The sequence below is a fragment of the Zonotrichia albicollis genome, chromosome 32 (genome assembly GCF_047830755.1).
Source record: "Zonotrichia albicollis isolate bZonAlb1 chromosome 32, bZonAlb1.hap1, whole genome shotgun sequence".
Taxonomy (NCBI): Eukaryota; Metazoa; Chordata; class Aves; order Passeriformes; family Passerellidae; genus Zonotrichia; species Zonotrichia albicollis.
The window spans coordinates 1,906,050-1,919,881 of NC_133850.1; the positions used below are offsets into that span (position 1 = coordinate 1,906,050).

At 57.7% G+C, this 13,832-nt stretch overlaps 1 protein-coding gene and 1 long non-coding RNA gene across 2 annotated transcripts in view; one reads left to right on the forward strand and one right to left on the reverse strand.

Annotated features, from left to right (window-relative positions):
- The window catches only part of LOC141726017 (adhesion G protein-coupled receptor E5-like), an 11,540-nt gene extending 3,881 nt beyond the window's left edge, over positions 1-7,659 (forward strand). The window contains exons 3-7 of the mRNA XM_074530270.1: positions 34-100; positions 1,164-1,255; positions 2,852-3,060; positions 5,755-5,904; positions 7,355-7,659. Coding sequence (XP_074386371.1) covers positions 34-100; positions 1,164-1,255; positions 2,852-3,060; positions 5,755-5,819 — 433 coding nt within the window. The 3' untranslated portion in view covers positions 5,820-5,904; positions 7,355-7,659. The remainder of the gene's footprint in view (positions 1-33; positions 101-1,163; positions 1,256-2,851; positions 3,061-5,754; positions 5,905-7,354) is intronic.
- A 652-nt stretch (positions 7,660-8,311) lies between these two features.
- LOC141726022 (uncharacterized) lies at positions 8,312-12,836 on the reverse strand. The gene is made up of 3 exons (XR_012577515.1): positions 12,683-12,836; positions 11,253-11,321; positions 8,312-10,058 (listed from the first exon to the last, which is right to left on the reverse strand). It is a non-coding gene; the product is annotated as an uncharacterized LOC141726022 (long non-coding RNA).
- Positions 12,837-13,832: the final 996 nt, after the last annotated feature.

The window sequence follows — 13,832 nt, forward strand, 5'->3', positions numbered from 1 at the left end:
GTCCCTCCCAGTTCACCCAGTATCCATTCCCAGTTGCTGGCTGTCCCTCAAGCGCGGTTTCCGCTGGAGCTTCCAGGGCCCCGTGATCGCCATCACTGCCGTGAGTGACACCTCAGTGTGACACCTGTGTCACCTGTGTGTCACCTGTCACCTGTGTGTCACCCATGTGTCACCTGTGTCACCTGAGTGCCACCTGTGTGTCACCTGTGTGTCACCTGTGCCACCTGTGTCACTGTGTGTCACCTGTGTGTCACCCGTGTGTCACCTGTGTCACCTGTGTCACCTGTGTGTCACTGTGTGCCACCTGTGTGTCACCTGTGTCACCTGAGTGTCACCTGAATGTCACCTTGTGACATCTGTCATATGTGTCACACCTGTGTCCCCAGTGTCCCCATTGTCCCCCAGCGTCTGCAATGTCCCCATTGTCCTTCAATGTCCAGTGTCCCAAATGTCCCCAGTGTCGCCAATCCCCCCCAGTGTCCCCACAGTGCCCCCAGTGTCCCCATCAGTGTCCCCAATCCCCCCAATGTCCCCAATGTCCCCAGTGTCCCCTCAGTTTCCCCGCAGTTTCCCCACAGTGTCCCCAAATGTCCCCACTATCCCCAATCCCCCCAGTATCCCCATCAATGTCCCCAGTGTCCCCAATGTCCCCAACATCCCCAGTGTCCTCAATCCCCCCATTGTCCCCATTGTCCCCAGTGTCCCCAATGTCCCCAATGTCCCTGCTGTCCTCAGTGTCCCCCCCAGTGTCCCATCTGTGTCCCCATCAGTGTCCCCATGTACCCAGTGTCCCCAATGTCCCCAATCCCCCCAGTGTCCCCACTGTCCCCAATGTCCCCACTGTCCCCAATGTCCCCATTGTCCCCAATGTCCCCGGTATCCCTCAATGTCCCCAATCCCCATCACTGTCCGCCGCGTCCCCTCAGTGTCCCCAGTGTCCCCATCATTGCCAAGCAGTGTCCCCATCAGTGTCCCCTCATTGTCCTGTGTCCTCATTGTCCCCAATGTCCTCAATGTCCCCAATGTCCCCACAGTGTCCCCAGTGTCCCTGCAGTGTCCCCTCATTGTCCCCAATGTGTCCAACCAATGTGTCCCCCCAATGTCCCCCCAGTGTCCCTGCAGTGTCCCCTCATTGTCCCCTCATTGTCCCCGTGTCCCCCCAGGTCAACGCCGTCATCCTCGTTGTCACCCTGTGGAAGTTGGTGCAGAAATTCCACGAGGTCACCCCGGACATGGCGCCCCTGCGGCGGGCACGGTGGGGACACTGGGGACACTGGGGACAGTGGGGGGACACGGCGAGATTGGGGACATTGGGGACATTTGGGACAATGGGGGGACAGTGGGGACACTGGGGACATTGGGGACACTGGGAGATTGGGGACACTGGGGGGATTGGGGATATTGGGGACATTGGGGGTGCCCGGACATGGCGCCCCTGTGGCGGGCACTGTGGGGACATTGAGGGGACACTGAGGGGACACTGGGAGATTGGGGACACTGAGGGGATTGGGGACAATGGGGACACTGGGGACACTGGGGGGACAGTGGGGACACTGAGGGGACACTGGGGGGACAGTGGGGACACTGGGGGGACAGTGGGGATATTGGGGACATTGGGGACACTGGGGGGATTGGGGACATTGGGGGCATTGGGGACATTGGGGGCGCCTGGACATGGCGCCCCTGCAGCGGGCACGGTGGGGACACCGAGGGGACATTGGGGACAGTGGGGACATTGAGAGGACATTGGGGACAGTGGGGACACTGGGGACACTGGGGGGATTGAGGACAGTGGGGACATTGGGGACATTGGGGACATGGCACCCCTGCGGCGGGCACGGTGGGGACATTGGGGACACTGAGAGGACATTGGGGACACTGGGGACATTGAGGACATTGGGGACACTGGGAACATTGAGGACATTGGGGGGACATTGGGGGGACATTGGGAGGATTTGGGACATTGAGAACATTGGGGACCTTGGGGACATTGTGGGCATTGGGGACATCTGGGGGATTGGGGGGGACACTGGGAACACTGAGGGGACGCTGGGGACTTTGGGGACGCTGAGGGGACATTGGGGGGATTGGGGACGTTGCGGACATTGATGGGTGACACACAGGTGACACACAGGTGACACAGAGATCACACAGGTGACACACAGGTGACACAGGTGACACACAGGTGACACACAGGTGACACTGAGGTGACACATGGGTGACACAGGTGACACTGAGGTGACACACGGGTGACACACAGGTGACACACAGGTGTCACAGGTGACACAGGTGACACTGAGGTGACACTCAGGTGACACAGAGATCACACAGGTGACACACAGGTGACACTGAGGTCACACAGGTGACACTGAGGTCACACAGGTGACATTCAGGTGACATTTCGGTGACTCAGGTGTGACACAGGTGACAATGGAGGTGACACTGAAGCGCCAATGCTCTGTCCCCAGGGTGCTGTGGGTGACGTCACTGGGCCAGCTCTCCCTGCTGGGCTGGGGGTGGGGACACACAGGTGACACATGGGTGACACACAGGTGACACTGAGGTCACACAGGTGACATAGAGATCACACAGGTGACACACAGGTGACACTGAGGTCACACAGGTGACATTCAGGTGACACATGGGTGACACACAGGTGACACACAGGTGACACAGGTGACACTGAGGTCACACAGGTGACACACAGGTGACACAGAACACACAGGTGACACACAGGTGACACAGGTGACACTCAGGTGACACAGGTGACACAGAGATCACACAGGTGACACACAGGTGACACACAGGTGACAATGGAGGTGACACTGAAGCGCCAATCCTCTGTCCCCAGGGTGCTGTGGGTGACGTCACTGGGCCAGCTCTCCCTGCTGGGCTCTGGTTGGGCGCTGGGCTTGGGGGCGGGGCTTGGCTGGGCGGGGGGGGCGGGGCCACCCCTCCCCCCTGGCAGCGCCCCCCCCGCCCCTCCCCCTCCTGTTCTGCGCCGTCAACGCCGCTCAGGGGCTGCTGATCTTCCTGTGCCACTGCCTGGGGCACCCCAAGGTACCAAAAACCCCAAAACTCACCCAAAAACGGAACCGGGATCATCCCCCCCCCCCCAAACCCCCCAAACCCCCCACCCCCCCCATCCCAACCGACCCCCCCCCCCCAAACCTGCCCCGGGACCCCAAATTCCCCAGCCCTGCTGATCTTCCTGTGCCACTGCCTGGGCACCCCAAGGTACCCAAAAACCCCCAAATTCACCCCAAAAACGGAACCGGGATCATGAAAACCACAAAACCCTAAAAACCCCGAAAACCCACAAAACCCAAAATGACCCAAAATACCCACCCACCCAAATCACCCCAGGGCTGCTGATCTTCACCCCCCCACCCCCCCCCCCCCCCCCCCCCCCCCCCCACCCTTTCCCCCCCCCCCCACCCCCCCCCCCTTCATCCATGAAAACCCCAAAACCCCAAAAAAATCCCACACAAAACCCAAAAACGGACCCAAAATACCCCAAAATCACCCCAGGGCTGCTGATCTTCCTGTGCCACTGCCTGGGGCACCCCAAGGTACCAAAAACCCCAAAACTCACCCCAAAAACGGAACCGGGATCATGGAAAACCCCAATACCCCAAAAAACCCCGAAAAAATCCCCAAAACGGGACCCAAAATACCCCAAAACTGCCCCGGGACCCCAAATCCCCCAGCCCTGCTGATCTTCCTGTGCCACTGCCTGGGGCACCCCAAGGTACCCAAAAACCCCCAAATTCACCCCAAAAACGGAACTGGGACCATGGAAAACCCCAAAACCCCAAAAAACCCCAAAAAAATCCCACACTAAACCCAAAAACGGGAACCAAAATACCCCAAAATCCCCCCAGGGGCTGCTGATCTTCCTGTGCCACTGCCTGGGGCACCCCAAGGTACCCAAAATCCCCAAAACTCACCCCAAAAACGGAACCGGGATAATCAAAAACCCCAAAATCCCCAAAAATCCCATCCCAAAATTCCAAAAATCACCTCCAAAATCCCCAAAACAACTCCTAAAAACTGGACCCAAAATACTCAAAAACCACCCCAAGACACAATTGGGATCCTAAAAAAACCAAAATCCCAAAAATCACCCCCAAATCCCTAATAAAACCCCAAAACGGGTCCCAAAATCTCCCCCCAAAACCCCAAAATCCCCACTAAAATCTACCTGGGACCCCAAAATCCCCAAAATATCCCCAAAATCCTCCCCAAAAACTGCAAAATTTTCCCAAAATCCCCCAAATTTCCCCCCAAAATCTCCCCCAAAATCCACCAGGGACCCCAAAAATCCCCAAATTCAGCCCAAAATTTCCCCAAAAATCCTCCTGGTCCAAACTGGGAGGGTCCCAGTTCAAACTGGAGCATTCCCAGTTTAAACTGGAGTATTCCCAGTTCGTATTGGGGCATTCCCAGTTCAAACTGGGAGGGTCCCGTTCCAAACTGGGAGGGTCAAGTTCCAAACTGGGCCATTCCCAGTTCAAACTGGAGCTTTCCCAGTTCATATTGGGGCATTCCCAGTTCAAACTGGGAGGGTCCCGTTCCAAACTGGGAGGGTCCAGTTCCAAACTGGGCCATTCCCAGTTCAAACTGGAGCTTTCCCAGTTCAAACCAGTTCATCCCAGTTCAAACTGGGAGTTCCCACTTCAAAGTGGGAGGGTCCCAGTTCAAACTGGCCATTCCCAGTTCATACTGGGAGAGTTCCAGTCCAAACTGGGAGGGTCCTGGTCCAAACTGGGAGGGTCCCAGTTCAAACTGGAGCATTCCCAGTTTAAACTGGAGCATTCCCAGTTCATATTGGGGCATTCCCAGTTCAAACTGGGAGGGTCCTGTTCCAAACTGGGAGGGTCCAGTTCCAAACTGGGCCATTCCCAGTTCAAACTGGAGCTTTCCCAGTTCAAACCAGTTCATCCCAGTTCAAACTGGGAGTTCCCACTTCAAAGTGGGAGGGTCCCAGTTCAAACTGGCCATTCCCAGTTCATACTGGGAGAGTTCCAGTTCAAACTGGGAGGGTCCTGGTCCAAACTGGGAGGGTCCCAGTTCAAACTGGGCCATTCCCAGTTCAAACTGGAGCATTCCCAGTTCAAACTGGGTGATCCCAGTTCAGACTGGGCCGTTCCCAGTTCAAACCAGTTGATCCCAGTTCATACTGGGTGTTCCCAGGTCATACTGGGCCATTCCCAGTTCAAATTGGGCCATTCCCAGTTCAAACCAGTTGATCCCAGTTCAAACTGGGCCGTTTCCAGTTCAAACCAGTTGATCCCAGTTTTGACTGGCCATTCCCAGTTTAAACTGTGGGTTCCCAGTTCAAACCAGTTGATCCCAGTTCACACTTGGCCATTCCCAGTTCAAATTGGGCCATTCCCAGTTGAAACCAGTTGATCCCAGTTCAAACCAGTTGATCCCAGTTCAAACTGGGCCATTCCCAGTTCAAACCAGTTGATCCCAGTTCAAACCAGTTGATCCCAGTTCACACTGGGCCGTTCCCAGTTCAAACCAGTTGATCCCAGTTCATACTGGGTGTTCCCAGGTCATACTGGGCCATTCCCAGTTCAAACTGGGGGTTCCCAGTTCAAACCAGTTGATCCCAGTTCACACTGTGGGTTCCCAGTTCAAACCAGTTGATCCCAGTTCAGACTGGGGGTTCCCAGTTCAAACCAGTTGATCCCAGTTCAGACTGGGGGTTCCCAGTTCAAACCAGTTGATCCCAGTTTGTTGCAGGTGCGGGCCTGGTACCGGTCCCTGCTGTGCCCCCGCTCGCGGCCGTACTCGGAGTTCACCAGTAACACCAGTCACACCAGTAACCCGACCGGTCACACCAGTATGGGCCGGGTGAGGGGATCCCAGTCACACCAGTAACACCAGTAACAGGTGAGATATCCCAGTCACACCAGTAACACCAGGTGAGATATCCCAGTCACACCAGTAACACCAGTTACACCCAGTGAGATATCCCAGTAACACCAGTAACCCGACCGGTCATACCAGTATGGGCCGGCTCAGGGGCTCCCAGTCACACCAGTAACCACAGGTAAGCTATCCCAGTCACACCAGTAACACCAGTTACACCCAGTGAGATATCCCAGTAACACCAGTAACCCGACCGGCCACACCAGTATGGGCCGGCTCAGGGGCTCCCAGTCACACCAGTAACACCAGGTGAGATATCCCAGTAACACCAGTAACCCGACCGGCCACACCAGTATGGGCCGGCTCAGGGGCTCCCAGTCACACCAGTAACACCAGTAACCACAGGTGAGCTATCCCAGTAACACCAGTAACACCAGGTGAGCTATCCCAGTCACACCAGTAACACCAGGTGAGCTATCCCAGTCACACCAGTAACACCAGTAACACCAGTATGGGCCGGCTCAGGGGCTCCCAGTCACACCAGTAACACCAGGTGAGTTATCCCAGTCACGCCAGTAACACCAGTATGGGCCAGGTGAGGGGCTCCCAGTCACACCAGTAACACCAGTAACCCGACCGGTCACACCAGTATGGGACGGGTCAGGGGCTCCGGCTCCCAGTCACACCAGTAACACCAGGTGAGATATCCCAGTCACACCAGTAACACCAGTATGAGCCGGGTGAGGGGCTCCCAGTCACACCAGTAACCACCAGTAACACCAGTATGGGCCAGGTCAGGGTCTCCCAGTCACACCAGTAACACCCGGTGAGCTATCCCAGTCACACCAGTAACAGGTGAGATATCCCAGTAACACCAGTAACCACACCAGTAACACCAGTATGGAAAGGGTGAGGGGCTCCCAGTCACACCAGTAACACCAGGTGAGATATCCCAGTAACACCAGTAACCACACCAGTAACACCAGTATGAGCCAGGTGAGGGGCTCCCAGTCACACCAGTAACACCAGTAACACCCGGTGAGCTATTCCAGTAACACCAGTAACCACACCAGTAACACCAGTCACACCAGTAACACCAGTAACACCAGTATGGGCCGCGTGAGAGGCTCCCAGTCACACCAGTAACACCAGTGACACCCAGTGAGCTATCCCAGTGACACCAGTCAGACCAGTAACACCAGTAACCACACCAGTAACACCAGTATGGGCCGGGTGAGGGGCTCCCAGTCACACCAGTAACACCAGTGACACCAGGTGAGATATCCCAGTAACACCAGTATGGGACGGGTGAGGGGCTCCCAGTCACACCAGTAACGCCAGTAACACCAGTAACCACAAGTGAGATATCCCAGTAACACCAGTAACCTCTCCCAGTAACCCCTACCAGTCACACCAGTAACCCCAGTGACCCCTCCCAGTATCCCCAGTAACTCCTCCCCTCCCCCCACAGGTACAGAAAATTCCAGAAAAATCAAAAATTTCAGGAAAAATCTTCGGAATTTTGGGAAAAATCTTCGGAATTCCGGGAAAAATCTCCGGAATTTTGGGAAAAATCTTCGGAATTCCAGGAAAAATCTCCGGAATTCCGGGGAAAATCTTCGGAATTTTGGGAAAAATCTTTGGAATTCCAGGAAAAATATTTGGAATTCCAGGAAAAATCTCCAGAATTCTGGGAATTTTTGAATTTTTTGCTGCCCTCCCCCCATTTCCCTCAGGGAAATCAATAAAGGAAAACCAGGCCGAGTTTGGGGAGAATTCCTGGAATTTTGGTAAAATCTTGGGAATTCCCAGATTTTGGGGTGAATTCCCGGATTTTGAGGTAAATTCCTGGATTTTGGGGCTCAAACTTGGGGATTTTAGGGTGAATTCTGGGAATTTTTGGCTTCCAGGAGGGATTTCGGGGTGAAATTTGCATTTTTTGAGGTCAATAATGGGAATTTTGGGATTCCCAATGGATGTTTTGAGTTGAATTCCCTGGATTTTGGGCTGAATTCAGGGAATTTTGGGGCTGAATTCCCAGAATTTGTGGTGAATTCCCAGATTTTGTGGTGAATTCCCAGATTTTGGGCTGAATTCCTGGATTTTTGGTGTAAATTCCTGGAATTTTGGGGGAATTCAGAGATTTTGAGGCAAAATCTGCAGCTTTTGGGGTGAATTCAGGGAATTTTGGGGTGAAATCTTCAGATTTTTGCTGTTAATTCCCAGATTTTGGGCTGAATTCAGGAATTTTGTGTGGCAATTCCCAGAGATTTTGGGTTGAAATCAGAGAATTTTGGGCAATTTTTTTTTTTCCAAATTTTTCATTTTTATTTCCAAAAATAAACTTTGAGCTGCGCCCCTCCCCCACCCTGTGGGGAGGGGTCTCAATCAAGGGACCCCCCCCCCCAAAACCCCCCCAGGACCCCCCAAAATCCCCCCAGGACCCCCAAATTTGGGGAGACCATCCCAAAAAATCCCACTTTTTTTTTGGGGCGGTCTCAAACCATCCCAAATTTTTGGGGAGGGGTCCCAGATGAGCCTCTCCTCAAATTGGGGGGGGGTCTCAGCCCTTCTGGCCCCCCCCAAAACGACTCCCATGGTCCAAATGGGAGCCCCAAATTTTGGGGAGGGGGGCTCACAGCTGATCTGGAATTTGGGGAGGGGTCCCAGAGCATCCCCTCCTCATGGGGAGCTCCCCAAGAGTGATCTGGGGGGGGAGGGGTCTCAACCCTTTGGGACCCCCCCCCAAAATGACTCCCATGGTCCAAATGGGGGCTCCAAAAGACCCCCAAATTTTGGGGAGGGGGCTCCAAATGACCCCCAGATTTTGGGGAGGGGTCCCTGATGAGCCTCTCCTCAAATTGGGGGGGGTCTCAACCCTTCTGCACTCCCTCAGGACCCCCCCAAAATGACTCCCATGGTCCCAAACGCCCCAAAATTTTGGGGAGGGGGTCCCAGAAGAGCCCCAAATTCGGGGGGGGATGCGGAATTTGGGGAGGGGTCTCAGATGAGGTGCTCCTCAAATTTGAGGGGGGTCACAGACGGGGGGGTCCAGCCCTTTTTGCCCCCCCAAAATGACTCCCATGGTCCAAAAGAGCCCCCCAAAATTTTGGGGAGGGGGTCCCAGAAGAGCCCCAAATTAGGGGGGGGGGATGCGGAATTTGGGGAGGGGTCTTAGATGAGCCGCTCCTCCGGGGGTCCCAATGCCCAATTTGGGGAGGGGTCTCTCTCAGATGAGCCGCTCCTCGGGCGGCAGCCGCAGCGGGGCCGGGCCCGGGGGGGCTCAGTGCCCAATTTGGGGAGGGGTCTCAGTGCCCAATTTGGGGAGGGGTCTCTCTCAGATGAGCCGCTCCTCCGGCGGCAGCCGCAGCGGGGCCGGGCCCGGGGATCTCAATACAGAATTTGAGGAGGGGTCCCAATGCAGAATTTGGGTTGGGGTCTCTCTCAGATGAGCCGCTCCTCCGGCGGCAGCCGCAGCGGGGCCGGGCCCGGGGGTCCCAATACAGAATTTGGGGAGGGGTCTCTCTCAGATGAGCCGCTCCTCCGGCGGCAGCCGCAGCGGGGCCGGGCCCGGGGGGGCTCAGTGCCCAATTTGGGTTGGGGTCTCTCTCAGATGAGCCGCTCCTCGGGCGGCAGCCGCAGCGGGGCCGGGCCCGGGGGGGCTCAGGGCTCAATGCCCAATTTGGGGAGGGGTCCCGGGGGTCTCAGTGCCCAATTTGGGGAGGGGTCTCTCAGATGAGCCGCTCCTCGGGCGGCAGCCGCAGCGGGGCCAGGCCCGGGGGGGCTCCCGGCGATGCAGAATTTGAGGAGGGGTCCCAATACAGAATTTGGGGAGGGGTCTCTCTCAGATGAGCCGCTCCTCCGGCGGCAGCCGCAGCGGGGCGGGGCCCGGGGGTCTCAATGCCCAATTTGGGGAGGGGTCCCGGGGGTCTCAGTGCCCAATTTGGGGAGGGGTCTCTCAGATCAGCCGCTCCTCCGGCGGCAGCCGCAGCGGGGCGGGGCCCGGGGGCGCTCCCGCGCGCGCCCCCCCCCCCCATCTCCTCGCGGCTCGGCCGGTACGAGCCCTCGGTGCGGCGCTTCTCGCGCAGGCGCAGTGCGGCCAACAGGAGCAGCCCCAGCAGCGCCAGCGCCCCCAGACCCCCGAAAATCACCGAGAGCGCCACGACCCCCGCGGGCTGCGAATGACAGGGGGACCCCCGAAATATGGGGGACCCCGAAAATCCCGTTAAAAACTTAGTAAAAACAAAAAAATCCCCGTGAAAATCCCAAAAATCCCCTTTAAAAAAACCCCAAATTCCACCAGAAATCATCGAATCCCCAGGGACCCCCCCCAGCAGCGCCAGCGCCCCCAGACCCCCCAAAATCACCGAGAGCACCACGACCCCCGCGGGCTGCGAATGACAGGGGGACCCCGAAATACGGGGACCCCAAAAATCCCGTTAAAAACTTCGAAATCCCCATAAAAATCCCCGTGAAAATACCCCAAAATCCTCATAAAAATCCCAAAAATTCCCATTAAAAATCCCCAAATTCCTCAAATCTCCAAGAACCCAAAAACCTCCTCAAGGACCCCCCCAAAATCCCCCCAGGGACCCCCAAATCTCATGGGGTCAGGGCACCTCCAAATCCCAGGGGAACCCCAAAAATCCCCTTTAAAAAACCCCAAAAATCCCCATTAAAAAAAACCAAAATACCCCAGGACCCCCCAAAATACCCTCAAACCTCCCCAAATCCCCCCCAGGACCCCCCAAAATCCCCTCAGGATCCCCAAAAAATCCCCTCAAACCTCCCCAAATCCCCCCAGGACCCCCCAAATCCCCTCAAACCTCCCCAAATCCCCCCCAGGATCCCCCAAAATCCTCCCAGGACCCCCCAAAATCCCCTCAAACCTCCCCAAAATCCCCCCAGGATCTCCCAAATCCCCCCCAGAACCCCCCAAAATCCTCCCAGGACCCCCCAAAATCCCCCCCAGGACGCCCCAAAACCCTCCCAGGATCCCCCAAAAGCCCCCCAGGACCCCCAAATCCCCTCAGGATCCCCCAAATCCACCCCAAGCCCCCCCAAAAGCCCCCAGGACCCCCTGAAATCCCCCCAGGACCCCCCAAAATCCCCTCAAACCTCCCCAAATCTCCCCCAGGACCCCCCAAATCCTCTCAGGACCCCCCAAATCCCCTCAAACCCCCCAAAAGCCCCCCAGGACCCCCCAAAATCCACCCCAAGCTCCCCCAATTCCCCCAGGACCCCCCAAGACCCCCCAAAATCCCCTCAGGACCCCCCAAAATCCCCCCAGGACCCCCCAAAATCCCTCAGGACCCCCCAAATCCACCCAAAATCCCCCCAGGACCCCCCAAATCCCCCCCAGCACTGACCGAGAGCCCCCCCCCGGGCTGGGGGGCGGTGCCGGTTGCTGGAGCCGTTACTGGTTATACTGGGAGAGGCTGGGGGGGGGGCGGGGGGGTCACTGGGGGAGGGTCCCGGGGCATTCGGGACCCCCCAAAACCCCCCCAAAACCCCCCCAGGACCCCCCAAAATCCCTCAGGACCCCCCAAAATCCCCCAAAATCCCTCAGGACCCTCCAAAATCTGCCCAGGACCCCCCAAAATCCTCCCGCCCCCCCCCCCAACCTCACCTGTGTCAGGTGAGTCCTGGCCACGCCCCTCCCTCCAAAACCGGGTGCGACCCCCCCCAAAAAATCCCCAAAATTTCTCAGACCCCCCCCCCACCCTCCCCAAATCCCACCAGAGCCCCCCAAAATTTCCCCCAGGATCCCCCAAATCCCCCCAAAAATCCCCCAAAATCTGCCCAGGTCACCCCAAAATCCCCAAACCCCCCTTCAGTCCCCCCAAATTCTCACAGGACCCCCCCCAAAATCCCCCCCAGACCCCCAAAATCTCCCCAAAACCCCCTCCAGCACCCCCGCCCCAAATCCCCCCCAAATTCCCCCTGGGATCCCCCAAATCCCCCCCAGACCCCCCAAAATCTCCCCAGGACCCCCCAGTACCCCCCCCAAATCCAAGCTGGGACCCCACCCGAACCCTCCAGACCCCCCAAAATCCCCTCCAGACCCCCAAGGACCCCCCAAAAATCTCCCAAGACCCCCCCAGATTCCTCAAATTCACTCCAGAACCCCCAGGACACCCAAAATCCCACCAAGACCCCTCCAGACCCCCCCAAAATCCCTCCAGATCCCCCCTGGGATCCCCCAAAATCTCCTCAGGACCCCCAGGACCCCTCCCAAATCCCCCAGGACTCCCCAAAACCCCCTCCAGACTCCCCCAAAAATCCCCCCAAAATCCAACCTGGGACCCCCCCAAAATCCCTCAGAATTCCCCAAATCTTTCCAGGACCCCCCAAATCGCCCTAAAATCCAACCTGGGACCCCCCCAAATCTCCCCCAGACCCCTCAAAATCCCCCCAGGACCCCCCAAAATCCCCTCCAGACTCCCCAGGACCCCCCAAAATGCCCCCCAGGAACCCCCCAAAATCTCCTCAGGACCCCCCAAAATCCCCTCAAGAGCACCCAAAATCCAGCCCAGACCCCTCGAAATCCCCCCAGGACCCCCCAAAATCCCTCCAGGATCCCCAAAATGCCCCCAAAATGCGCCCCAAGACCCCCCAAAATCCCCTCCAGACTCCCCAGGACCCCCCAAAATCCTCCTAGTCACCCCAAAATCCCCTCCAGACCCCCCAAAATCCCCCCAGGGCCCCCCAAAATCCACTCCAAACCCCCCAAAATCCACTCCAGATCCCCCAGGACGCCCCCAAATCCCCCCAGGCCCCCCCAATCCCCCGTACGTACTCTGGGCCAGGGCGAGGCAGGGCAGGGCCAGGGCCAGGGCGGGGGCTCCGGCCATGGGGGGGCCGGGGGGGACCCCAAAAGTGAACCTGGAACCCCAAAAATAAACCTGGGGAACCCCAAAATACACCTGGGAACCCCAAATGTATCAGGGAACCCCAAAAATACACCTGGGAACCCCAAAATTCATCTGGGACCCCCCCAAACCCCCTCAAGACCCTCTCAAAACTCAGTTGAGACCCCGAAATTCCTCCGGAACTCCCTCAAATCCACCCAGGACCACCCCCAAATGTCACCTGGGACCCCCAAACTCCCCCTGAAACCTCTCCAGACCCCCTCAAATCTACCTGGGAGGCCCCCAAAGTCACCTGGGACCCTTCAAATCCACCCCGAACTCACCTGGGACCCCCCAAACTCACCTGGGAGCCCCCAAATCTGCCCCAAACTCACCTGGGACCCCTCAAATCTGCCCCAAACTCACCTGGGACCCCCCAAATCCGGCCCGAACTCACCTGGGACCCCCCAAATCTGCCCAAACTCACCTGGGACCCCCCAAATCCGGCCCGAACTCACCTGGGACCCCCCAAACTCACCTGGGAGCCCCCAAATCTGCCCCAAACTCACCTGGGACCCCCAAATCCGCCCCGAACTCACCTGGGACCCCCCAAACTCACCTGGGACCCCCCCAAATCTGCCCCGAACTCACCTGGGACCCCCAAACTCACCTGGGACCCCCCAAATCCAGCCCGAACTCACCTGGGACCCCCCAAACTCACCTGGGAGCCCCAAATCCGCCCCAAACTCACCTGGGACGCCCAAACTCACCTGGGACCCCCCCAAATCCACCCCAAACTCACCTGGGACCCCCCAAACTCACCCCAAACTCACCTGGGACCCCCCAAATCCGCCCCAAACTCACCTGGGACCCCCCAAACTCACCCCGAACTCACCTGGGACCCCCCAAATCCGCCCCAAACTCACCTGGGAGCCCCCAAACTCACCTGACACCCCCCAAATCCACCCCAAACTCACCTGGGAGCCCCCAAACTCATCTGACACCCTCCATACTCACCTGGGACCCCCCAAATCCGCCCCAAACTCACCTGGGAGCCCCCAAATCCGCCCCAAACTCACCTGGGAGCCCCCAAACTCA